Below are 24585 nucleotides of genomic sequence, written 5' to 3'. Positions count from 1 at the left end.
GTCTGGAAAATAAGTGTTTATTTATCATAAATACAGATCAGCTAGGTGTGCAGTTTATCCCAGACTCTCCAGAAAGCCACACAGTAGAAAGCTGCCTCCCAGTTACTTCCCTTTTTCCACAAGACCAGGATGAACTCACTTAGCCAGCAGCTCAGTGATCTTTTCTGCCATGGGATTGCACTGCCACGTTCCACCAAGACTGTCTGTGCCTGCCAAAGGCAGCAAGCTGTCTCCATGCCAGCAAACTGCTCCTGCCTGGTCAGACCTGCAGGTTTCTTACCTAATTAATTGATTTTTCCAGTGCTTGTTCAGAGCACAAAGGTGAGCAGGGATTTTGTGGATAGGGGGGTGTATTCACAGACCTAACTGGGGATCTTGCTGCCAACATCTGTTTTGAGAAAGGCTATTTTTAGAAACAGTATGAAATGAGGCTCTTCAGGCTCATGTCAGAAATTTTGGGCACATTATTTAAGCAACAATCTCTGGATTTTGTCCCCACTAAGAGCACTGCACTTTGAACAAGCTGATGATCTGATAATTACAGGTGGCTCCTCCCCGTGCAGGGAGGGCTGGATGTCCCCAGCACTGTCCCTGCCTCTGCCCATGAACCTGTGCTGGACAGTGCCTGAGGCAAGATCAGCACAGAGTTCATCCTTCAGTCCTTGGGGCTCAGTTCTTCTCCAGGATTCTGGTAAGGAGCTCGTTCAGCCGGTTCACCATTGGCCTGGGGTCCTCATTCAGTCCTGCTGCAATCATGGCATTCTCATAAATCTGAAAAAGAGAAGAAAGCACTGAATAAGCACCAAAGCAACCTGCCTGAGGGAGGGAATGTCCCTCCCAGGACCTGCATGCTGAAACCAGGAATGTCTTCTAGGGCACCTGCTAGGAAAACATGGACCACAAGTCCCAGAAATACCCAGGGACCACAGAAGGCTGTGACTCCTGCCCACTGTAATGGTTCACCCTGTTCCCTGCCATGCATGGTCTGCAAGCTGGTTCTGGGAAGGATGGTGCTGCTTCTGGAGAAGGTCTGGCTCTCACCTGGTCAAGCAACATCTGGGCCAGATCAGGCTGACTGTCCTTCAGCTCGCTGAGCTTCTTAATCAGAGAATGCCTGTAACAGAGAGATCAACATTGAAACTTGCTGATTTAGGACACAGTGAGAAATTTATTTCTAGAATGAGCAGCTAAGTCACAGTGGGTCACCAAAGTCAACTTCCTTGTTCCCGTTCTGGGGGCTTCTCTCTTCTCTCCTATCTGTCCCTACAACCCCCATGGTCCCCAGAGGGCTGCACACTGTGTGTGGGGCCAAGCAGCCTCACAGATTAAGGCTCTGTGGCACTGACTGCACTTAATGGGGAGGACTCTGCTAAGTGGCAGCCTTAAACTGCCTCCACGCCTGAGAGGCTGCGGTGCCCCAGGCCTGGTGCTGGTGCTGTCCCTTACCCTGTGTTGATCTCCAGGGTGGGCTGCAGGAGCTGGGCTCGCTCCTCCTGGGTCTTGGCCAGCTGCTGCATGCGCAGGAAGTGGCGGGCAGCGCCCATCTCCAGCACGGTGATCATGGCAGGGTGCGTGTCCAGCCGCGTGGTCACCTGCACGGCACGGCACAACAGCTGTCAGGGCTGCCATGGACAGTGCACCTCCAGAATGGAAAAAGGTCACCCAAGGATTGCAAGATCCTGATCCTGCCTTGCCCCAGATGATAGAGCCTGCAGTAAAACTGGCAGCCCTCAACACAGAGCTACCATTCAAGCAAACACTCTGAAAAGCTTTCACAAATCAAGCAGAAGCGAAGGATGACAAACCCTTGATGTCCTCAACTCAGCACTTCAGCAGAACAATGAGACATTGCAAAATGAGACTTCCAAAGGACTGTTATCAATGTGGAAAGCCTGGACGTGTGGGGAAAGTCTGAGGACTTGGAGTCTCCTCAGCACAGATCCACACCAAGCCTCCTCATGATTCTTTTCCATTCCACAAGAGCTATCTAAACCAGCAGGAAAGATGGGGGCTCAAATGGCCCCACAGTCCACAGGCAGTGGCTGCAGCTGGACCCAAAGCATTCCTTGCCAATACACCTTTCTAGTCCACAAGCAAGAAAAGTCACCAGCCTGCTCTGGTAACCTGAGCATCAATTGCAATGGCTTTGCTCAATACACACTGAGATGTGCCTCTTCTGCTGCCACACTGACCATCCAATGACAAATGCCAGCATTCACACACACAGAGGAGGCACAGAGAAGAATGTCTTCCCACTGGGTCCAAAGAAAAATCTGTGGCAGCAGATCCCCAAACACTGTCATCCTTTTTCCCTAGATCATTACCTCTGTGTATCTCCTGTACTCAGTTACCAGACACAGAATACCCACCTTCACCCCAGTGACTCGGGAGCCTAAGGCATTCCTCATCCAGGCCATCAGATCCTCAGCCTCCTTCTCTGTCAGACGTTCTCCAGCTGCCAGGGAAAGAGGGCACATCTGAGTGTGCATCTATAGTGTGCAATGGACAATGACCTCAGTTTTCACTCTTCCATTTCACACTTTCATTTATCATTTCTCCTGTGGGAGTGGGAGTGCAGCACCACTCAGCACACACCTACATATCCTCATCCCAGACTGTGCCATACCTGGAGAGGGCAGGCTCATCCCTTGCCAGGGGCTACCTGCCTCTGTCTGGGCACCAGATATATGCATGGGGTTGAAATAAAATCATGGCAACTCTACACATGACATTCCATTGAACTTTGATCATGTGAGATGAAACCAATCTGCAAAACCTCTAAGCTGCCTCCCATGAGAATGGGAGGGTGGAAGGTTCTTGTTCAGGAGCTGCAAGAGCAGGGGAGGAAGGTGTCCCCTCACGGTACCTGGGCGGCTCTCCTCAAACTTCTCCTCCTTATAGTGATCAACAACAATGTCTGTCTCCACAGAGATCAGCTTCTTCTTGTCAAACTCCCGGAGGTGCAGGAGTGTCAGCTCATCAAACTGCTCATAGCAGAACAGCACCTGTGCCAACAAAGGGACAGCAACACGTTTGGGGTGTAACAGCATTCTCTCCTTCCCAAGGCAGCTCTCTACCAACCAGCAGGAACATCACACAGGAAACTCACAGGTTCAACCCCACAGTGATTGCCACTCAGGGCCTGACATGAAAGCAAACCCTTGGAGGGATTTGTTACCATGGGTGGCAGGTCCACAGCTGAGCAAGTCCAGGGAAAGTGAGAACCAGCACTGACTCCAGCCCTGAGAGGGCCACCTGCCCACAGAGGACAACTCTAACACAATTCCAGCACTGCACAGCAGCTCCCAGCCTCCTTGCTCTGGGGTCCAGCAAAGGTAGGAAACAGATATAAGAACCAAGTGTCTGTACAAGTACTAAATCACAGAATATGCTGAGTTATAGGGGACCCATCAGGATCATTGTCCCAGCTCTCCCCTGTGCAGCACACCCCAGCAATCCCTGTGTCTGAGAGCATTGTCCAAATGCTTCTTGAACTCAGACAGGCTTGGTGCTGTGAGCACTTCCCTGGGGAGCCTGTCCCAGTGCCTAACATCTCCGGGTGAAAACTCTCCTGATACCAAACCTAAACCTCCCAGCTGAGCTCCAGCCATTCCCTTGGATCATGAGAGTGAAGAGATTGACACCTGCCCCTCTGCTGGCCCTGGTGAGGATGTTGAAAACCACAATGAGGTCTGCCCTCAGTCTCCTTTCCTCCAGCTGAACGGACAAAGTGCCCCCAGCCACTCCTCATATGGCCTCTCCTCCATGCCCTTCACCACTCCCACGGCCCTCCTTTGGATACTCCTAACAGCTGAATGGATTTTTGTTTAATGTTGTGGTTAAGACTGTGTCACAGGTCCCTCCTGGCCTCATGCCACAGAGCAGAGGCAGAGGGGGCCAGGCAAAGGCACTGTGCTGGCAGGGCTCCATCACAGGCCTCAGTGCCCTGCTCAGCCCTGAGGGCCAGCCCTGACCACTGCTGCAGCAGCTCAGGGTGTTTCCCCACCTGTGGCTGTTGGAATTAATACCAATAGAGCCAGATGGAACTGCCTGAGCTCATCTGGCCCTTGCTGCTTGACCAAAGGCAGCAGCTGTGGTGGTTTCACCTCAGAGACACCTTTGGCTAGCTGGATGTTGCAGCTGGGCACTTGGGACAAGTCCAGGCATGCAGGAGCTCAGGTTTACTTCTGGCTGAGAAGCTTAAGGTGATGGTGAAGGAAAGGAGTTGGGTTCTGCTGAAGGGTTTGGATCCAGAGTTTTATTCCAGCCCACAGGCCTCTGAATCCAGCAACAGCCCTAACAGAACCTATGGAACCACGTGGTTGCTGTGTCTTTTAACCCCAGGGAGAGGAGGAGGGAAGGGGTAGGGATCCCACCAACCAGGTATTGGGGGGGGGGAAGTCTCAGGGGACAAATGACACCTAGATGGCCCAATGTCCCCAGGGCTGAGAGGCATCTTTTGAACTCTGCCAATCACTCACGCCCTTCTGGAATGCTGGATTGACAGACAGCACTAAAGGAGTGGTGATTGGCACCTGGGGAAGGACCGGGAAACTGAGGCAAGGTATGACATCACACTGCAACATGTGGCACCACTGCTCACCCACCTCCATGTCCTTCTTCTTCATGGCCTCGAAGTAGGGCGAGTGCTCGGCCAGGTGCCGGTTGGGGGCACACAGGTAGTAGATGTTCCTGCTGCCGGCCTTCATGCGCGAGCCGTAGTCGCTCAGGCTGGTCAGCTGCCCCGCGGGCAGCGCCGATGACTCGAAACGCAGCAGCTTTGCTATGTCCTCCTGCAGAAACGTGCTCTTGTGAGAGCAGGCTCTGGGTCACTGAGCTCTACCCGACCCCTCCCAGCCCCAAGGATTCCTGTGCCTCTGGGCAGCCCTACAAAATGGCTCAGGGCATTCTGAATCCCTCCTTTCTTGCTCCAGATATTAAAGAGGCAGAAAAGTGATCTAGGGAGGACATAGGTCAAGCTCTCCTGGAAATGAGAATTAGGCAACAAAAGAGGAAGGCCCATCTTTATTGCCTGTTGTAGGTGACATTGCACCAGAGAGGGCTTGTGACCATGTTCACAGGGGTCTTAGGATGAGGGAGGAGATGAGGATCTGACTCCATGTTTCAGAAGGCTGATTTATTATTTTATGATATATGTTATATTAAAACTATACTAAAAGAATAGAAGAAAGGATTTAACCAGAAGGCTGGCTAAGAATAGAAAAGGAAGGAATGAATGATAACAAAATCTTGTGTCTCGGACAGAGAGTCTGAGCCAGCTGACTGTGATTGGCCATTAATTAGAAACAACCACATGAGACCAATCACAGATGCACCTGTTGCATTCCACAGCAGCAGATAATCATTGTTGACATTTTGTTCCTGAGGCCTCTCAGCTTCTCAGGAGAAAAAATCCTAAGGAAAGGATTTTTCATAAAATGTGTCTGTGACAAGGGCTGACAACAGCGTGGGTGCAGAGACTCTATGGAGTCTTAAAATAAATTGGAAGCAGCACCAGCCAGAAAGAGTGCAAGTTTAGGCACTAGAGAATCCATAGGTCTTGGCAGACCCAGGAACACAAGTTATGGGCATGCAGGTTCCATGGGAAGTAGCAGTCTCCCTCATCCCAGCTCATGGTAATCTTTCCATCAGCCTTCAGTGTTTCAAGACTCATGGTACCTTGACATCCTGCTCTGCTATCGTGACAATCCCCTCTCTCATGAACATCCCATACTCCTCAAAGAATTTGGCATATTTCTCAGGGTCCTTCTTGCTCTGGTCAATGAAGAACTTGATCAACCTCTTCTGCAAAACATCACGGAGCTTCCTGCAGGAGGAACAAGCCTTTTTAAAGACAGCTGCTAGAGCCAGACAAGACATTTTAGGTGAACATCTCTCTTGTAGTGAGGCTTGTAGTGAGTCCACTGTCCCCTTTCCCTCATGGCTTTACATCTTTTCCTTGTATCTCAGTCCAGAGATACTCTTGCTTACCTGATCAGGGCACTCTCCTGCAGAAGCTCCCTGCTGAGATTCAGGGGTATATCCTCACTGTCCACAACACCTGGAACACAAAGCAACCCTTGAACAAGTGCCAGGCTCAGGAGGGCAGCCCCTGCCTCATCCCTGTGGAAGCCATTGTCCATAATGTGCCACTCCTGGTTGCACACACACCTCTAAGGAAGCGCAGCCACTTGGGCAGGATGTCTGCAGCTTTGGTTTGGATGAGGATTTTGCGGCTGTAGAGGGCAACGCTGGAGCCCATTTCCCTGCTGATGTCAAACATGGATGGCTTCTGCAGGAAAAGAGACAGGAGGTAACACCAGCACTGTGCAGGGTGCCCACATCACACTGTGATCTTCCCTACAATGCTGAAGCCAACAAGAGCTGAAATCTTGGCTCTCTTCCCTAGGGACCCACCCAAGCCATCCCCCCACTCCTCTCATGGCTCAGTATCCCAACTACCCTGCAGCAGCAGCCCACTGCAGAGATACCCCACCCTGCAGCCATGTTTGCCTCCTTTCCCTAGGGATCTCTGCCCTTCTCCCCTCTCAGAGCAGCAGGGCAGAGGTCCCAGTTCCAGGACAGCACACGTACTTGCTCGGGCACGTAGAAGATGCTGCGGATGTTGAGGGGAGCGTCGGTTTTGTAGTGCAGGACGTAGCGGGGTTTGTCGTAGGCCTGCGCTATGAAGCGGTAAAACTCCTCGTGCTGCCACTCTCCGATGTCCTTGGGCTCCAGCATCCACAGGGCCTGTGCAGGGGCAGGGAGAACAGGAGCTAAGGTGTTCTGCTGTATTAGGGAAAGTGCTGCATTCTCAGGGGCTCACTTGTAGCTAACAGTTATCCCAGTTGGACCAGAGAAACCCCAGCTCCATGCTGTGAGCATTCAGCAGCTCAACGAGGAGAAACCCCACCAGGGAACCAACTGTGGCTCTGTTTGCAGTGAACTGATGCTGATGTGTGGAAAAGCACAAAGCCCAGATCCTAGATAAAGAAAAGGCACAAAATGGGAGCATAATGAGACTCAAGCTGTTGCTGTAACCCAAGGGAAAACAGACTTTCTGATAAGAAGATAAAAGTCCAAGACTCTATTAAGGGTATTTCACCCCTTGCTCTACTACTGCTCTTCTCCAGGGAGCCTGTTCTATTGATTGTCAGGCAGAGAGAGCCAACAGCTGTCTAAAGCTATTTCTGGTTTTGTAATTTAAGGGGCACAGCCAGAAAGCCTTTGGAACAGAAACACTATTATGCAGGAATCCAAATAAATAATCAGTGACTAATAACACCAATTACAGAACCTCAGAGAAATTCATGTGGAAAAATGTTTAAATACAGTCTTGAAAGTCTGTGCAGTCAGTGCCACATTCCAGGAAACAAAAAAGCCACACAAATGCTCTCTACCTGCTCTCTTAGGTGAGAAAGCTTTAAACAATCAGAAGAGGACATGCTGGAGGAAAATGATTCATAGATTTCTGTTTTAAAGATAATTAATTTCTCCCAAGTGATGCCTGCAATTGGGCCAAGAACATCTCAGTAAAATGGATCTGGCTGCAGTACAATGTCAGTGGTCAGAAAATGCCAGCATCAAGCTAGGAGCTGGGAATAAATCAGGCTGTGAGCTACTGAAAAAACCCCAACCACTCCCTGTGAGCTGCTGAAAAACCACAACCACTCCCTGGCAGTGGCTATTCCATGTAAAGGACAGAAAGAACTGCAGTGAGAGGTGTCAGCACACCAGCAATATGAGCAATCCCATCAGTACTAACACATCACATGGCTTGAATAGAATAAGCATCACAAAGCACTGAAATAATAATTTAGGACAAGGGAAGATACAGATCTTGCTGATCTCCAAGACTTTTCCACAATAAATGCAAAGAAGCTGTTGCAGCTGGATTGTCTCCTTTTGTTCTAATTAACTGATCACTTTAAGATCTGTGATACCCTGGACAATCCTCCCCTGTTTCCAGGGACAGCTTTGTGCTGTTTCCTGTCTCCAGAGGAGCATTACAGAGGTTCATCTCCATGAGTGCTCTGCCTGTGGCCTCCACCTCACCTGTAATGTGTTAATTCTTCTCCCATTGAGGTACAGGGGGAAGCTGATGAAGTTGCTGTATTTTGTCACTACCTCTGGAATGGAAAGAAGACACAGAAGGGTCACTTTTGTGGAAACAACACAGCAGGAATTCCCTCAGGAACAGCAGGTGAGAGGACGTGCAGAAGAGGAAAAAACCCTGTAAATTCACCTCCCATCTGTGAGCCCCAAGAGACCCCAGGGGTAACAGCATTGCCCTCCACTACTCACCCTTGACTCTGTCTTCATTTGCAAACTCTTTGCAGTCTTCTTTGAGGTGTATGATAATCTTAGTCCCAGCTCTGACCCCAGATGCTTCTGCAATCTCAAACATCCCTGAACTAGGATTAGAAACAAACACTGTGTCAGTTTGTGCCTCAGGTACACTCATGATAGCACAGAGAAACTGTTCAACTGAGAGCACACACAGCACTTCAAGGCTGAGAGGAAAAAGCAAAAAATGCTCCTTGTGCCTCTGAGAAACCCCAAAAACCACCCCAGCCACCCCATGTGACTGTTTTCCCAACAGAGACCCCAGACCCAGGACACACTGCTCTGCAAAGACACCAGCTACTGAAAACCCAAACCAGTCTGGTGTCTCACTTTTCTCAAGAATTTAAAGAATGTAGTAAATTCTTTATTCTGAGGAAATTTTAAGGGGATGCTGCGCTTGTCACCCTCAGAAGCTCCAATTTCAACACGTCCAGCAGCCAACAGCTTTGCCATCACAGATGTTTGCAACTTCAAGCCAAAAGCAAAGGATGAGCACACAGCTGTGACCTACAGGGAGATGTGCCTGCAGCCCCCAGCGCTGCACAAGCTCTGCTCTCTGTGGGTGCCCCAAGCCAAACCTGAGAGGATGATTGGAGCAAAGAGGTTCAGTTGTCCCTGCTGTGTGGCCCCCTGAGCTGATTCCCTGCAGCAGGGATGAACAGGAGAGCCAGGTGCTCTGCCCACAGCATGGCTGCTCTGACAAACCAACCCTGCCCTTGCAGCTCCCACCCTGGCACATTTGGCCCTGCTTTGTTACTGTGTGTAACTAGAGCAGGACCTAAAGCACTCAGCCAGGTCCTGACAGAACACAGAAGCCCTGTCCTTGCAGAGCTGTCAGGCCATGCCTGGTCTGCACACAGCCCCCCCATGCTGCCCACCCCACTCTGTAGCCTCACCCATCAGATGACCAGTGGTGGCCTGGGCTGCCTGGCTCTGCTGACTGTGAGAACACCTCCACTTTATCAGCCACCATGAAGGCTGAATAGAAACCCACTCCAAACTGGCCGATGATTTTACTGCTGGCTTCAGCCTGGCTCTGCAGAGCATCCAGAAAAGCCTGCAGGAACAAAGGAGACACAAATCAGCACACAGTGACTTCAGGCATTGCTGGGGGTTGTGATCAATGCCCAGCTGGGCTCCCCAGGCACTGCAGCCTGGCAGGCCAGCACCCTCACCCCATGCTCTGAGGAAGGTTCCCAAGGAAAAGGGTTTCTCACAGGGACTGCACCTCTGGAGAGGGGGAGCAGTAAAAGGAAAACAAGCGAGAGCTCAGTGAATCGGGAGCAGGAAACCTTAAAATGGTGCCTCCAGAGATGAAATCAAATATCAGGTACACATGTACAACAAACACATGTACAACACCTTGCTGTGGGGACAGAGCTGCTGCTCCCCTGGACAGGGGGCAAATGCCAATGGGTGGGTGCCCCTCTGTAGGGATGGCTGGGCAGGAGGGTGTTTGGAGGGAGGGCAGTGGGTGCAGCAGTGCTACACACAGGGCCCAACAGCACTGCCTGGGCTCCCTGGGCCTCCCACAGCACAGCAGGCACCACTGAGAGCCAGGAGGCTCCACAGGCAGGTTTCACCTCCTAAGAGGGGTGTCATTTCACAGCTGGGCTGAGGGCCAAGGGACAAAACAGAATGAAAAATTACTAGGAGAATAAAAGTGGCTGTACATGGAGAAGAGTTTTCTAAGGGAGGGAGAAGGGTCCTCATCCCAAGTTACCTTTGAGCCTGATCGAGCAATGGTACCAAGGTTAGAAATCAGCTCCTCCTGGGTCATGCCAATCCCTGTGTCCTGAAAAGAAACAGCAATTGCAGCTGAAATACCAGCAGGGAACCATTGCTCCAGCAAACAGCACCCAAGTAACTTCTGCCTCCAGCTCCCACTCTCTCCTTCCCCTCTGAGTAGTAAATCCAACAGCTGTGACTCCATCTGCCCATGGCCAGGAACACAGAGCCCCAGGGGCAGCCACAGCTCCCTGCAAACCACCAGAAAGCTCAGAGACTCTGGCCATTTCTCAAGGAAAGACAAAACCATGCCAGGACAGGCTGGATTCTACATCCCTCCAAAAAGCACAGGATGGCAGTGCAGGAAAGAGATGTGACCCCAGGCATGGCCCCACAGTGCCAGATGTCCTGCACAGAGACACCCTCCATTCCTGAACTGCTCTGAGGGGGAGCTGAGGAGCAGAGAGAAGCAGCTTGTTTGCAACCTGCAGATGTGGAACACTGGGAATCAGCAGCAGAGCAGCAAATCCCTCAACTCTCAGGTAATGCAGCCCCTTCTCTGCAAGCCCTGTGCTCCATGGTGTGAGCATGAAGCTGCCAATGTCCAGCAGACATTACCATGGGAACAGCAGCCAAAATACAAAGCACCAGCTACACTTTGTGATGCTCTGCCCAAGCTCCTTGTCACCCCCAGGTTATTCCAGAACTGCACTGCTGCATGCAGATAAACATCTCCCCTCAGCTCACACATCTCAAGCAGCAGAGCCTGCAGCAGCACCACCCAGACAAGGCTGCAGCAAGTCTCAAACCTGGCTGCAGCTTCAATTTGCATGACAGACCAAGGCAACAAAGGTAGCAGCAAACCCCAGCTAGAGATGGCCACCCTCTCACAAAAAAATGTTTCCCTTTCTGTTGTCCAGTGTGTTTTCAGACTTGCTCCACACACATTTTCCACAGGAGCAAAGGGCAGGCTACTGCCCTCCAGGATACCACTCCCAAGAAAAAAGTGCCATTCCCCCTCCCAAATCCCAGCAGCTTCTCTACCCAACACAAGCATCCCAAGAACCCAGTTACATGTTCTCTGAGCCACTCTCTGAGGTCAAAAGTAGCCAAGTGAGATGTGGTTCTCATTCCCATGAGGGATTCAGCTCTAACCTGTGAGCATGGTTATCACAGCTGACAGCAGCTGGCACATCCAGAGCGGGCTCACACACCCCCAGTGCCTTAGCAGGACTGGGATTTGGTGTGCAGGGTCAGCAACATCAGCTGCAACAGAGCTGGGAGCTGCTAGGTGGCTCAGAGGTGAGGAGCCAGAGTCACCTCTGCCACCCATGGAGCGTTTACTGGGCTTGTTTCCACAAAGTCAGTTAATGGCAGTATGGATTTCTTAATGCAGTGCTTAACTGCACTGAAGGATTGAACTGTTCAGCCTGTGAGGTGCCATGTGGGTAAGACATTTTCCTGCCCCCCACAAGTCAGGGCACAGCAATCCCTTTCCTTTGGTTAAATCCAGTCAGGCCAGTCCTGGCTGAGAATAGGGATGATGCCCAGTACCATCTGAACAGTGAGAGATCAAAAGCCAAGGAAAACAAACAGCGTATGGCAAAATCTCAGGAATCTGACATGGTCCCTTCCCCCAGGGAAGAAAAAGCCAGAAAGAACAGCTTTCAGCATCTGGTTCAGTTTTTCTTCATGCCAGACCCTGAACAGAACTCTGATCCACTTCTATTTATAGCACAGCATGTCATTCCCAAATTCCAGTGTGTTAAAAAAAAAATACATCCTTACCCCATTAATTTATTGGCTATTGAATTCCTAATGCCCTGCCAAACTTACTGCAGAATGCTTAATGACAATTCCTGGAGACTGCTTTGATGAGGGTGAATCTCACGAACAAAGAAAGCAGAGCTCAAACAGCCAGGATGCTGACAGGGAGAGCAAAAAGTGAAGAGCCTGGCAAAGCAGACATTCCCTACTGCAGGAAAACACCTGGGTGGATTAGGATGAAGACACCCACCATCATTAGGATGAAGATTCAAGCCACCCTTGCCATATTCACATTTTCTGCAGCTCTCCTTTGGCTCCCTTCACCACATGGAGCTGCTCAGGGGAATGGGAATAAAGCAGCAGCAGAGGAGAGATGGGAGCTGAGCTCTGCAGAGCAGGAACTCTGCAGTCATGGGAGGCAACTGAACCTGGCCCACACAAGTTCTGGCAGCTCCAGCTCCATGAAATCCAAGGAAGCAGCTGGTGGAATTTCTGCTGCCCTTCTCACACTGCTCTGTGCTGCATCAGCTGCTGCCTGGCTGCTGGGCATCTCCACCAGGAACCACCATGGCATCACCCAACCTTATACCCACCACCAAACTCCTTCTGCCCACCACCATCAGCCTTTGCTCCATCAGCATTACAACTTCCCTTCCCCTGCACACAGTTCTAGCCCTCCCTGCAGCCTGCAAGAAAAGCTTTACCAGGCTGACCACAGGCACAGGAGAGCTATTTGGAACAGCACAAAGCAAATTTTAGCTGGGGCTTCTCAGATTACAAAATGTGAGGGATATGCTCAGAGTTAGTTCCATGTGCCAGGTGTTTCTCTACAGCTGGGAGAGACCAAGACACAGTGTGCTGACCCTTCATTAGCTGAATGTTAATTACAGAAGACCTGCTGCTACCCCTCAGAATCACCACCTCCTCACCTGGGTGAATTTCTCCTCTGGTACTTCTCAGGGTGCACAGTAAAAATCCTCCCCAAACTATCCCTTATAAAAGACAACAAAGAGGCTGCAGACCTTCAGACTATGAAGGGCTGGTGGCCACAAGTGTTGAACTAAACTCAGTAACATTTACCCCAAAAAGACATCAGCCGAACTTTGTTTTTAGCACCTTTTTATGTGTGGAGAGCTCCAAGGTACCTAAGCTGCTGCTGCCCTGCACCTTTGTGCCTTTGTGCCCTTTGTTCCAACCCTGTGGTGGGGGTGCTGGATGTTTGCAGAGACCTGGTGTGTAAGATTAGTTTAGCTTTGCTCATTACCTGAGCCCAATTTAAAGTTTTGCAGAGCTTCCTTACATCTAACAACCCCTTAAGCAGCCATTAACTGCTGCCTCTGCCATGAGTGCACTGCAAGGAATGCTCCCAGTTAGAGCTACCTGGCTGAACTATTGTGTCTTGCACTTTGCTTTGTTGCAGAACAAACACTTGCCACTTTTTTTTCAGTGTAAAACCTCAACAGGACATCAGAAGAACACTGAGTATATTATAAAGACATGCTGCTTTCACCAGCTGATAAGGTAATAAAATCCCAAAATGTCTGATTAGCAAATGTGCCCACTGTTATTTAAATACCTTGATTAAAGACTTCAAATTCACAAGACCAGGACAGCAGCTGCACTAGAGCAACATTCTGGTTTGGGATCATTAAAGCATCTGCAGCAGCAGCAACTAGCAGATGAAAAGCCAGAATAAAACAGATGCCTGTGAACACGAGGTAATCTTGGCCCAGTACATGGAAGGTGTCCAAAGCAGAGAGCCTGAGCTTTCCTTTGCAAAACCACAGGCTCAGCCTCCACCCACCCAGGTCTAAATACCCACTGTCCAGAAAAGTACTGCCTTTCATCCACTTGGAATTTCCCAGTTTTATTCAGGATTTGCGCTGATTCTGCCGTGAAGAGAACTAAAGGATTGTGCACTTCCTTCCTTGGGCCACGGGTTATTTGAGATGTGTTTATATTTCTGGGTCCTGGGCTGATTTGTTAAAGATGATGCAACCACTGGAAGCTGTAGCCCACCCCTGCAATCTGTGGCATGTTTCTGTAGGTTTAATTGCACCTAAGACTTGCTAAAGTACAGCCAGATTTACCCCTCTACCTCCACCTGCTTCCCCAAGCCCAAGTGGCACAGATGCTGCAGTGCAGGTCCCCCTCTGCTGCAGCCTGGTCCCACAGGGGAGGGGGACCCGCTCCCACCTGTCCCCAGCTTTGTGGGACACAAGGGTGCATCTGCACTGACCTGCTACAGCCCAAAGAGCCCAGCCCCTGTTCCAGGCTGTTTGTGAGGCAGGACAGATCTGCTCAGTGACACAGGGAGCTGTTGCAGGGAGGAGTGGTGTTTGCAGTCATTTTAACTCCTCCCAACACAGCAAACTGGTGATTTTGTGGTTTCACAGACACTGATTTTGGATGACAGCACCAGAGAGATGAAAGCCCAACAAAGGGAACGGAGCAGCCCAAGCCCCGGCTGCTCCCCATGCTGGAACAGCAAGCACACTCCCTCCCCCAGCAGAAGCAGCCATCAGCTCTGTAAACATTTCAAACCATTTCCTCTAAACTGTCCTAGCCCTAAATTAAGCCTCAGCAAGGAGCAGGGCTGCAGCCCTGAGCTCACACATCACCACCAGCACAGCAGAACTGCACAGCTCCAACACCACCAAGTGCCTGTCACCTCCCTGTCACCTCATGCAGGTGCTGAAGGTGAGCTCTGTGCCCACAGAGCCTTGGGGTCTGTAAGAGGCTCTCTGTTCCCACCTCAAAGGGTCCAAAATCACATTGCTAAAGCCTCAGCATGTGGAGCTGCAGAGCTCTGCAGAGCTGTTCTCACTGGAAACACACCCCTCACATTTTCAAATGGATTTTCTTAACCACTCTGACCTTGCAGGCTGTGGCTGCTACAGATGGAGCTGTCCTAGAAACATGAGGCAGTTTGCAAAGGGATGGAGGAAATGGTGGAATTTGCTAAACCAACAGGACTTTGGTGAAGGAAGGGAGGTGGTGGAATTCAGTAACACGTCCCTCTTAGCAGCTACCACACTGCAATGCTTAGGTGGAATATTCCTGCATGAGGACATCCACCAGAATTCTGAGTCTTGCTGTGCTTGTGCTGGAATTCAGTCCTGGCAGGGAACAAGGAGAACTGCAGTCACTGAACAGAGCTGAGTGCAGTCCTACACCAGATCTACACAATCCCCAGGAATGTGCCTGTAATGGCCATCACACCTTGCAGACCTGCCTTTTCTCAGCCCAGTGAGACACAAAGAGATGCTACAGGGCTTGGAAGAGAAGGGGAGAGATTCAGCAGATCCAGAGGCACAGAGCACCATGAAGATCTGAGAAGGATCCAGGGGTCAGAGTGAGACAATGGGACCTTTCCAGGAATAAAAAAGGGGTGACTGTTTCTACAGGTCATGTATGAGGGACCTGCTGCCTCTTTTTTGGTGGGTCCTGGTAGCTACAGAAAACAAAACAGTGGCAAAGGGAAGATCCATCTCTGCCTCAATCACTGCAGCAAGCTTTCTTTCACCTTTGCATTCCTGAAAGGCAGAGAAATGTTCTGAATGATGCTTGCTCACAGTAATCATTGTATGCAGTCTGCTTCTTCAAGAAGTTATTTATAACCCCCTGAGTGGAGGTAAGGAGCTTTTGGCACTCTGGAGAAGGCAAAGCTATTAAAGAGATTGGAGCAGTGTTGTTCTCACTGCTCCCCACAGCCCAGGACTGCTGCACTTAAAAGCTTCCTAGTTAAGACTCATTTAATGGCATTAGAGAGGCACTGGCAGCCAGGCAGGGAGTTATAAAATCCCAATCCTTAACCCATCTGACTGGGATGGCATCACAGGCACCCTGCAAGGTGGGCAAGCAGCTCTCCAGCCAAACTGCCAAACAAGGGGAGAGCTGCCACAGGGACAGGGCAGGAGAGGGAACAATGTCTTGATGGAGTCAGATGCTTTGTGTCCACTACAACCTCAAAAGGGAAAGATGAAAGGCAGAAATGACCCCCTGCCTGGGGCTAAGTGAGGGCTCCTCAAACAATTGGTGTTAACAGGAGTCAGAAAACTGCAACAGAGTGACAGGAATAGCAAAGCCCCTGCACCATGGTTTGAGAATCTCTGCTTGGTGACTGTGGTGCCCACTGACAAGCACTAACTTCCCCATGGCAACTGCAGCACTTGCTCTGCAGAGGAACAGAAATATAAAATAACTGTGCAGCCTCCAACAGCCCCCTCTGCTTCTGTCCTACATGAAAAATATCAGCCTGTGTGCTCTGTCTGTGCCACATCTCCCCTGGACCTGCCATGGTCCCTCAGGGCTGCCTGCTTCATCCTCCTCCTCCTCTGTTCTCCCAGGAATGTCCACAGCCACACTCATGGCTGACAGCTCCACAAGAAAATGACCAGTTTGCCTTCTTAACACTAGGAACTCTGCCAAGAAAACACCAAAACTGAGGCTCAGCCTCCCACCCTGGACAAGAGCCACCAGCACGATCAAAGTACAGAGAGAAGGCCCAGCCCCACACTGAGGCCCACAGGTGACTGCTCTTACAGACTGTCTCCCTCCCAATCAGCATTTTGTCACCAGCAGGGACAACCAACACCTGGGCACAGGGGAGTGCTATGCTACTGCCCAAATCTACAGTGCCAACTGTGCCTGAGGGCAGAACCTCAGCAGGAGCTGGGCTCAGCCTGTCCTGCAGCAGGAAGAGAGAGAGACAGACAGGAATGAGAAGTTCTTCTCACTACCCTGGCATTTATTTCCCCTCACCCAGGGGAGAGAGAAGGTCTGCAAGCAAACCATGTAACACCTCAGACTTAAGGAGATGCATGAAAACCTCCCCAAAGGTCAGGAAGAAACCAGATTCACAACTTACCCACTAGTGAGAAACTCACACAACCTGGGAAGTGCACTGGGCAGGGGTAGAGGGAGAAAAGTCACTGCTACTTTCCAACAGGGAAAGAAGGAGAAAAGGGAGAAATGCCACTGGTACTTCCCAACAGGGAAAGAAGGAGCAGCAAATTTTCCTATGGCTACAAATGGGGAGCAGACAGCATTGCTGGCTTCTTATCAAATCCTGAGGTTACACCCTCATGAAGCAGAGCTGAGGACAGAATATTTGGGCAGGCCTGGGGACTGTGCTGCTGCTCAGCTTCCAGTGACTCCTCACAGGACACAGGGCAGTGATGAGAGCAGCAGGGAATGACACCCTACCTGGATGGTGATGGTTCCCTTTGCAGGGTCTGTCTGCAGGTGGATCTCCAGCTCTGGCAAGGCTTTCCCCTCCGCCATCAGGCGGTGCCGCAGCTTCTCCAGCGCGTCGCTGCCGTTGGAGATCAGCTCCCGGATGAACACCTGGGCACAGACACAGCCTGAGCCTGCAGCCTGCCCTGCCCAGCCCTCCCAGACACCTGGGAGATCACTGGCTCCCACAAACTGATCCCAGCTCCCCAAACTGTGCTTCCCCATTATCTGCCAGGAGAACACTTTGTCCAAACTCCATGTGGAGGCTCCTCCATGCAGAGGCTCACGGCTCGGAGTCACTTGGCTATACCTACAAACTTTTTCAAAAAGACATTTTCGAAGTGTCTTAAAAAACATCATTCAAAAAAGCCTGACATGAAAGCTCAGGACTCACTGGGAACTGAACAGTTATTCTCCCAGCTCAACCATTTTGGATGTATCCCTAGACAGAGATGGGGCTCTGCCAATAGGTCTCCCAGCAATTTGAGGGTGTCTTACCTCTTTCTCTGAGTACAGGGAACAGGCAACAATGTCCAGCAGTTTCTTTGTTTCAGCCTGGAACTCATGTTTAGAGGCTGCACCTGGAATAAAGGGAGGGTTGGGGTTGTTCAGCTTGAAGAAAAGAAAGCTCAGGGAGCACCAAGAGCCTGTTCCAGTGCCTAAAGGGCTCCAGGAGAGCTGCAGAGGGACTTTGGACAAGGGCCTGAAGTGACAGGACAAGGGGGAATGGTTTCCACTGCCAGAGGGCAGGGTTAGATGGGATATTGGGAAGAAATTCTTCCCTGTGAAGGTGCTGAGGATGAACCAGCCAAGGCCAGGCTGGATGAACGCATCTGTACTGCCACCCCTGCAGGCAGGGAGCTGTGCCCAGGAAGTGAAACCTCCTCAGAAAAAACTAAAACTACAAAGCATCTAAGCTGAAAGACAATCCTTGGCCTTTTAAAAATAGCAAGAGGCATTAGAGAACTCATTTCTCCCGCAAGAGCCATTGGAAAACTCTGGGAAAACACATCACCTGTGCCATGCCTTGCTGGTGAGGATGTACATCCCCCAGGGATGGGGTGAAGCTGGAGTGTGGGCAGCACATCAACCCCACCAGGGACTTGAGCCTATCTCAAAGGTATCTCCAGGAAAACCACAGAGGAAGAGTTCAGATGTTATTTCTGTTCTGGAATAACTCATTGCTCAGCCTGCTTTAGAGCAGCTGTCCCTGAAGCTGTGCAAAGCAATTCATTCTGGCTAAAGGGCTGACACCAGGACTCTCATCACACCTCCATGATGTACAGCAATGACCTGGGCAGGCACAGCTTGCTTCTGGGACAGAAAACTCTTTTCAGCGAATTCCAGTGCCTGTGGAGCCTCCACACACACAGAGCTGACCATCACCTGCCTGGCTGTGCCATGGATGCAGTCCTGATGTCCCAGTTCCTCAGTAAAGGCCATGCTGACCTCCACCCCCAGGGTTTGGGAGGTGATGGTGCCACACAGATGGAAGGAATGTGGTGAGCAGCACCTGCACTTCCTCCAGAGGCAGCAGCACTGCTAAGCAGGGCTCACCTGCCCCACACCTTGACCCAGGAGCCCCCCAAGAGCATCCCCACATTTATGCCAGGCCCACCTTTCACGCTCTCTGTGCTGCTGATGATGGTGTGCAGGGGCTCCTCCTCCTTGCTCTCTGCTGTCTGTGTGCTGTACATCCTGACAGCAGCAATGCTGGAGGCAGGAACATGGTGCTGGAGGCTCCAGCAGTGGAGAATTTGTCTTTGCAGACATGCTGCTCCTTTTGCTAAAGACACAAATGAAGATATTTCAATACACATCACAAGTCCAGCACCAACAGGAGCACTCCTCAGAGGTCCCACCTAGGTAATCCCATGAGGGTCTGAACAGCTCCCTCTCCATCCAACTCCCACCATTCCCCTCCAGAATTGCCTTCACTGCATAAAAAGGGCAAGCTGCTACTTTGGCTCTTCTGAATCAAAATTTTATCCAGAAGATGACAATTAGCAGCCTTCCCACTGAATTAACCAGGAAGAGGCAGTCTGCAGCTTTCACTGCTGTTTCCTCTCACATCACTGCCTGTGAAAATATAAATTGGCAATAAATATTTGGCCTTTGACTGTCCAAGCACAGGGATTACACCCCCCAACAAAGCTGGGTCCAGGACAAGCAGCACATGCAGCAGCAGCAAGGCCACCAGTCACAAAATCAGTGGGGAAAATGAGACCAGTGAGGAAATGGCACAACCCCCTTAAGGTCAGGGATTCCCAATTCTCCTCCTTTCATTATGCCCAGGTGAACCCAACAGTTTCCTCTCTGTTGGGGGATGAATCAAACCAAACCTGGTCACAAAAAGACCATTGCAGCACCACAGACCTCTGTCCAAAGCCTGTTCCTTGGAGTGATTCATGAACTGCTGGGAGAATGCCAGAGCAGGATCCCAGAGGGTGCAGACCTGACCCTGCAGGGGAAGGCAGCACCTTGGCCAATGAACACCAATGGATGGTCTGGGAAGCACAGGAGGGGCCAGGACAGCCTGGGCAGAGCCAGGAGAACGTGGATAAGCAGCACAAGTGGCTGGAAGCAGTGACAAGCTCAGGTTTTCTTCCAGCTCACTCTGTGCCTGTTGGCTGTTTCATCCAGCAAGGGAAGGAGGCAAACCCTGCACCTGACATTCTCAAGGGGTCCTTTCTTCAGATAACTGGGGACAAAAACAGCCAAAGACTGAACCAAACCCCAACAGTATGGTGAGAGTCCCAAAGCACATCTGTGACCTCCCTGGACACAGCTCCCAAGGCCATCCCCTGCCCTCCAGGCCAGCTGAGGGAGCTCAGTCCCTCCTGAGCCTTCCTCCACCTTGCCACAGCCCTCGAGTGAACTCTGCATTGCAGCCTCTTCACCAACATCCCTCATCCTGTAGCTCAGGCTCACTTCACAAGTGCTCTGCAAACCTCCTGCCCCCCACAGCAGGTCTTACAGTCAGGGTGGTCATCAAGAACAGGCCTTGCTGCTCCACACCATCATGCTGGGCTCTCACCTGCTCCAGAGCAGGTGAACATGAAGCCCTGAGCTTCAACAGCACTTCTGTCTCCTGCACCTCATCCCTAAAAGCTGACAGAGGAGGCTGTCAGTCCTCATTCTTCCTCCTCCTCCTCATAGAAAGCTTTGAATCAAGATCCACTTCTCCAGCCAAAAGCTTGAATGACTCCCCAGTCATTCTGCCCTTAAAGAAAAGAGCCCACAAATAGTTCTAAATGCATCTGAACACCTCCCACACACATTACTGTGCTCTCTGCGTCACAAAGAGCTCTGCTGCATTATCACAGGACACCTTCTGCAACTCCCATTCCTCTGCCTGCATTGCCTGGGAAGGGGCACACAGCCCTGGCTGAGGTGGAGAGCAGAGAGCACTCACTGTCCAGCCCCTCAGCTCCAGAGGGGAAGGGCCTGCAGCTCAGGGTTTATATCTGTTTTATACTCATTTTATGCTGGGTGCTGTAGGATACTGCACTGTACATAAGCACACACAGACACATCTCCCAAACAGCAGAAACAAAAGAGAGAATTTTGCTCACTCTCTGATTCCAGGACCCAAAAAAGACACAGATCAGCAGCAGCTTAAAACCTTAAGTTCATTTCTATCATCAGATGTCCAGGCAGCAAAACCCCAGAGTCCACACAGGTCACCCCCCAGCCCATGAACACCAGCTCTAGAAACTACAGCTGCTTATAATTTTATTTCTGGCTATTTATAATTGTTGATGTATTCACATTTTTTGCCTCCCTACCTCCAAAGCACAATAATAAATCACCAGCCATCAATTCAGAAGTTACTGTCAGATTTGTGCAATGTTTGGTTTTATCATCCTTAATTAGCAGCCTGTCCCCTGGCAGGGAGACACAGCTCATTAAATACAAACTGCAGCACCTTCAGCCTATTTCCCTCTTGAGAGTCCTTGCCTGGAGCAAGGGAGCAGAAAAGGCTCCTGGCTATTCTGGGTTGCTATAAAACCACAATTAGCAGCACACAAGAGCTATTGAGAAGCACCTGCTGAGGTAACAGGGGATGTGCTACTCATAACGAGCCTCAGGAACAAATTCCTAAGCCCAGGTGACAAAGAAGAAATGGCTCTTGCCCCAGATTTGCACTGTGATGTGTTGGGGCAAATCAGGGCTTTTGATAGTGAGTTAATCAAATGTGGAGCTTTAGCACAGCCCACACCCCTTCCTGTTCCCATCACTGCACTGTGAGGGTGGAGAAACCCCCACTGCACCCCAAATTCCACCTCTCTGTGATCCCAAGTGATCCCAGTGTGCCCACGGCCACAGACCTGCCTCACACACTCACAGCAAAGCCCTCAGGGGCTCCTTTCAATCCAGACACCTCAGTGATCCCCCAGGAACACAGCCCAGCCTCTCCTGGAAAAGGCCTGCAGTGAGCAGAGCCCAGCAGCAGGCAGAGATTCATGGTGGGAAACCCTGCACAAAGCAGTTTGTGGCTCAAAACAAAAGAGAAGAATTTGGGTCGGCAGGAGCCCGGGGAAGCTGGTGCAGGAAAAGCTCCAGCAATTAAACACTCCCAGCTCAGATCTCCTCACACAAAAAGGCTCCAGAGCTGGGCACCAGATCCCTGAGAATGTGGGGAAAAGAGAATTCCCTGCCTGACCCACTCACACCAACACAGCTCCCAACAAGCTCTGCACCAGCTCCAGCCTCTGAATTGAAGCAAACACTGCAGCTCTGCCCGGTGAGGGGAGGGAGGGCTGTGCCTGCAGCCAGGACAGCCCAAAGCAGAATCCTACTCCTCCCTCTTATCCCCACCCCACACAGCCTCTGCTCACTGCTTCTCCCCTGAGGGCTGAATGACAGCTTAAGGGATAGAACTCAGCTCTGCTGCAGGGTCTGACCCACCAGGGGCAGCAGCTTTGATTCCAGACATGGATGCTAACAAGGCTCTGGGGATTTCTGTGGAGGAAGAGCTGGATTGCCCAGAAACACCCAAGTGGCACTCTGTGACACAATAAACCTGACAACCCGACCCTGAAAGTGACCCTATTTGTCACACAATTCCCCCTGTCACGTTTTCTCTCCATAACCTGCAGGGAAATCACAGACCACAGCAACAACACGCAGATCTGTCACTTAGGGGCCAACAAGATAAGGGAACACAGCACAGGCTGCTGACAGGCAGGACACTGCTCACCATGCTTTGGCTAATGGCAGCTCACAGGCACATTTCCAGCGCACGAGGGCCTTGACAAGGGAGCACATCTCATAACTGAGGCCTCAGGGTTTGGGTTTTCTTAGCACTAACTCCTGTCAGCTGTCTGAGGTGAAACTCCAAGTGCGCCCCTGGCAAACACAAACCCTTCAGGCTCATCTGGAAAGTCCCCTGGTAGTGACTGACCAAAGAACAGCAACGCTGCTGCTGCCTTCTGCTCTCACACAGGTGCTCCTCTCTCTGCCTTCTGCTCTCACACAGGTGCTCCTCTCTCTGCCTTCTGCTCTCACACAGGTGCTCCTCTCTCTGCCTTCTGCTCTCACACAGGTGCTCCTCTCTCTGCCTTCTGCTCTCACACAGGTGCTCCTCTCTCTGCCTTCTGCTCTCATGCAGGTACTGGGTTGTACTCCCTGTGTGAACAGGGACGTGCACCAGGACATGACACCCGATGTGAATGTGCTGTGCAGCCTGTATGAGCCAGCAGGTACCTCGGGATGTCCTGCACACCTTATAACGGCCAGGAGATGAACTGGGAGTGCTGTACGAACCAGGACATAAACATGGATATATTACACACCCCTTATCGAGCCAGGGCATGAACCTCACGGTGCCACACGACCGGAGCACGCTGTACACCCTGTATGAGGGTGGACATGGCCCTGGAGCCGCTGCTGGCCCTGAGCTCGCTCCGTGCCCCGCACCAGCCCGCGCTATTCCCTGCACAGCCCCAGGAGAACTCGCCCCTCCCCGGGAAGGAGCGCTGGGCGCTCTCGGCTCAGCTCGCCGGGCGCTGTGCGCGCTGCCGGGCCCCCGCCCGTTCCGAGCCGTTCCGAGCAGCCGAGAGCGACCGGGCGCTGCCTGCGGGACGCGGACCCTCCGCACCTCCAGAGGACGCGCAAGGCCGAGCGCAACTCCGGGCAGGCGCGCCCGTCCGGGCCGAGCCATGGAGGTCCGGCCGCCCCCTCAGCGCGGGGCCCGCGCCCCTCACGCCGCCCGTCCCCCCTCACCTGCGGGCGGGCGCAGCCGGGGCGCGGTCCCGGAGCGCCGCAGGGCCGCGAGCAGACACCGCCCGCCCCGCGCCGCCGCCATGCCCGCGCTGCCCTCCCGCCGCGCCACCTGATGACGTCACGGGGCGGGGGCGCGCCCAGTCCCCCGCGCGCGGGCTGCGCTTGACGCGCGCCCGGTGACGTCAGCCTGCCCCTCAGCCCGCGCGCTGCTTCCTTCGGGGAGGGCCCCCCACGGGTCCCCTCACGGCCCGAGCGAGCTCTGCAGGGGCACCGGGGCTCGGTCCCCTCACGGCCCGAGCGAGCTCTGCAGGGGCACCGGGGCTCGGTCCCCTCACGGCCCGAGCGAGCTCTTCAGGGGGCACCGGGGCTCGGTCCCCTCACGGCCCGAGCGAGCTCTACAGGGGCACCGGGGTTCGGTCCCCTCACGGCCCGAGCGAGCTCTACAGGGACACCGGGGCTCGGTCCCCTCACGGCTCGGGCTCTGTTCCCTCAGGGCCCTGCCTGGGTCCCCTCACGGGGACGTTTCCAGGGCTCTGCCTAGAGGTCAGACGCCAAGCTCAAGACACCATTGCCAAACCTCTGCTGTTGTGATTGTTCAAATCCCGTTCGTGTTTCTGAGGACTTGTTAGCAAAGGAGTCAGACACAGGTTACAAACGCACCCTGCTCTCCCTGTAGGACACCCCTTGGGGTATCTCACAGTGAGCCCATTCCATGGGACGGCCTGCGGCAGGAGCCCAGCAGTCACAGCCTGCAGAGCTCGGGGTACCGTGGCTCTCTCCCTGTTTCCCCACAGAAGGGGCTGAGGGCCGAGGAGAGGCTGTGCCGGGCTGGGAGCAGCCCTCAGGAAGCCCCTGTGTGCCACACCTTGGCCGGGCACCGTGCTCGACTCTGGACCAATTGTTTATCATCCCATTTTCCCATTTCTCTCAAACTCCTCATCTCCCCGGGCTGTTTTAGCGAACATCATCGAGATCTAAGGGGCCGAGGCAAAGGACAAAGGCTTCAGAAGGGATGTGGGTGAGCAAGGAAATGAACCACTCTGGTGAGAGCCGAATTTGGAACGTGCGTGAGAGCAGAGCCTGGCCTCAATGAACACCACAGCCAAAAATAAAAGAAGGAGCAGGTCTCTTTCAGTGAGCACTAACCACTTCCAGACCGAGGAGCTGTCAGGAGGGAACCGTGCCCACCGAACAGAGGCAGCTTTGTAACTCCAGGCCTTGGGGAGCTCATTGGAAAGCTCCATGTGCAATTCACTCGTGCTTGCAGCTGATCTTTTG

The 24585-nt window shown here is 52.2% G+C and overlaps 1 protein-coding gene across 1 annotated transcript; it reads right to left on the bottom strand.

Annotated features, from left to right (window-relative positions):
• Positions 1-23403, bottom strand: TRAP1 (TNF receptor associated protein 1). The gene is made up of 18 exons (XM_058815832.1): positions 23308-23403; positions 18698-18865; positions 17578-17660; positions 17050-17190; positions 10070-10141; positions 9243-9403; positions 8305-8414; positions 8056-8129; positions 6595-6750; positions 6172-6292; positions 5992-6061; positions 5680-5827; positions 4608-4793; positions 2867-3005; positions 2370-2455; positions 1447-1592; positions 1042-1114; positions 1-771 (listed from the first exon to the last, which is right to left on the bottom strand). Exons 1-18 carry the CDS (start codon positions 23387-23389, stop codon positions 670-672), a joined length of 2118 nt encoding a protein of 705 aa, XP_058671815.1. The 5' UTR covers positions 23390-23403; the 3' UTR covers positions 1-669.
• Between the last annotated feature and the right edge of the window lie 1182 nt (positions 23404-24585).

This window comes from Ammospiza caudacuta, chromosome 17, assembly GCF_027887145.1.
Source record: "Ammospiza caudacuta isolate bAmmCau1 chromosome 17, bAmmCau1.pri, whole genome shotgun sequence".
NCBI lineage: Eukaryota > Metazoa > Chordata > Aves > Passeriformes > Passerellidae > Ammospiza > Ammospiza caudacuta.
This window is presented reverse-complemented; position numbering and strand designations above follow the sequence as displayed.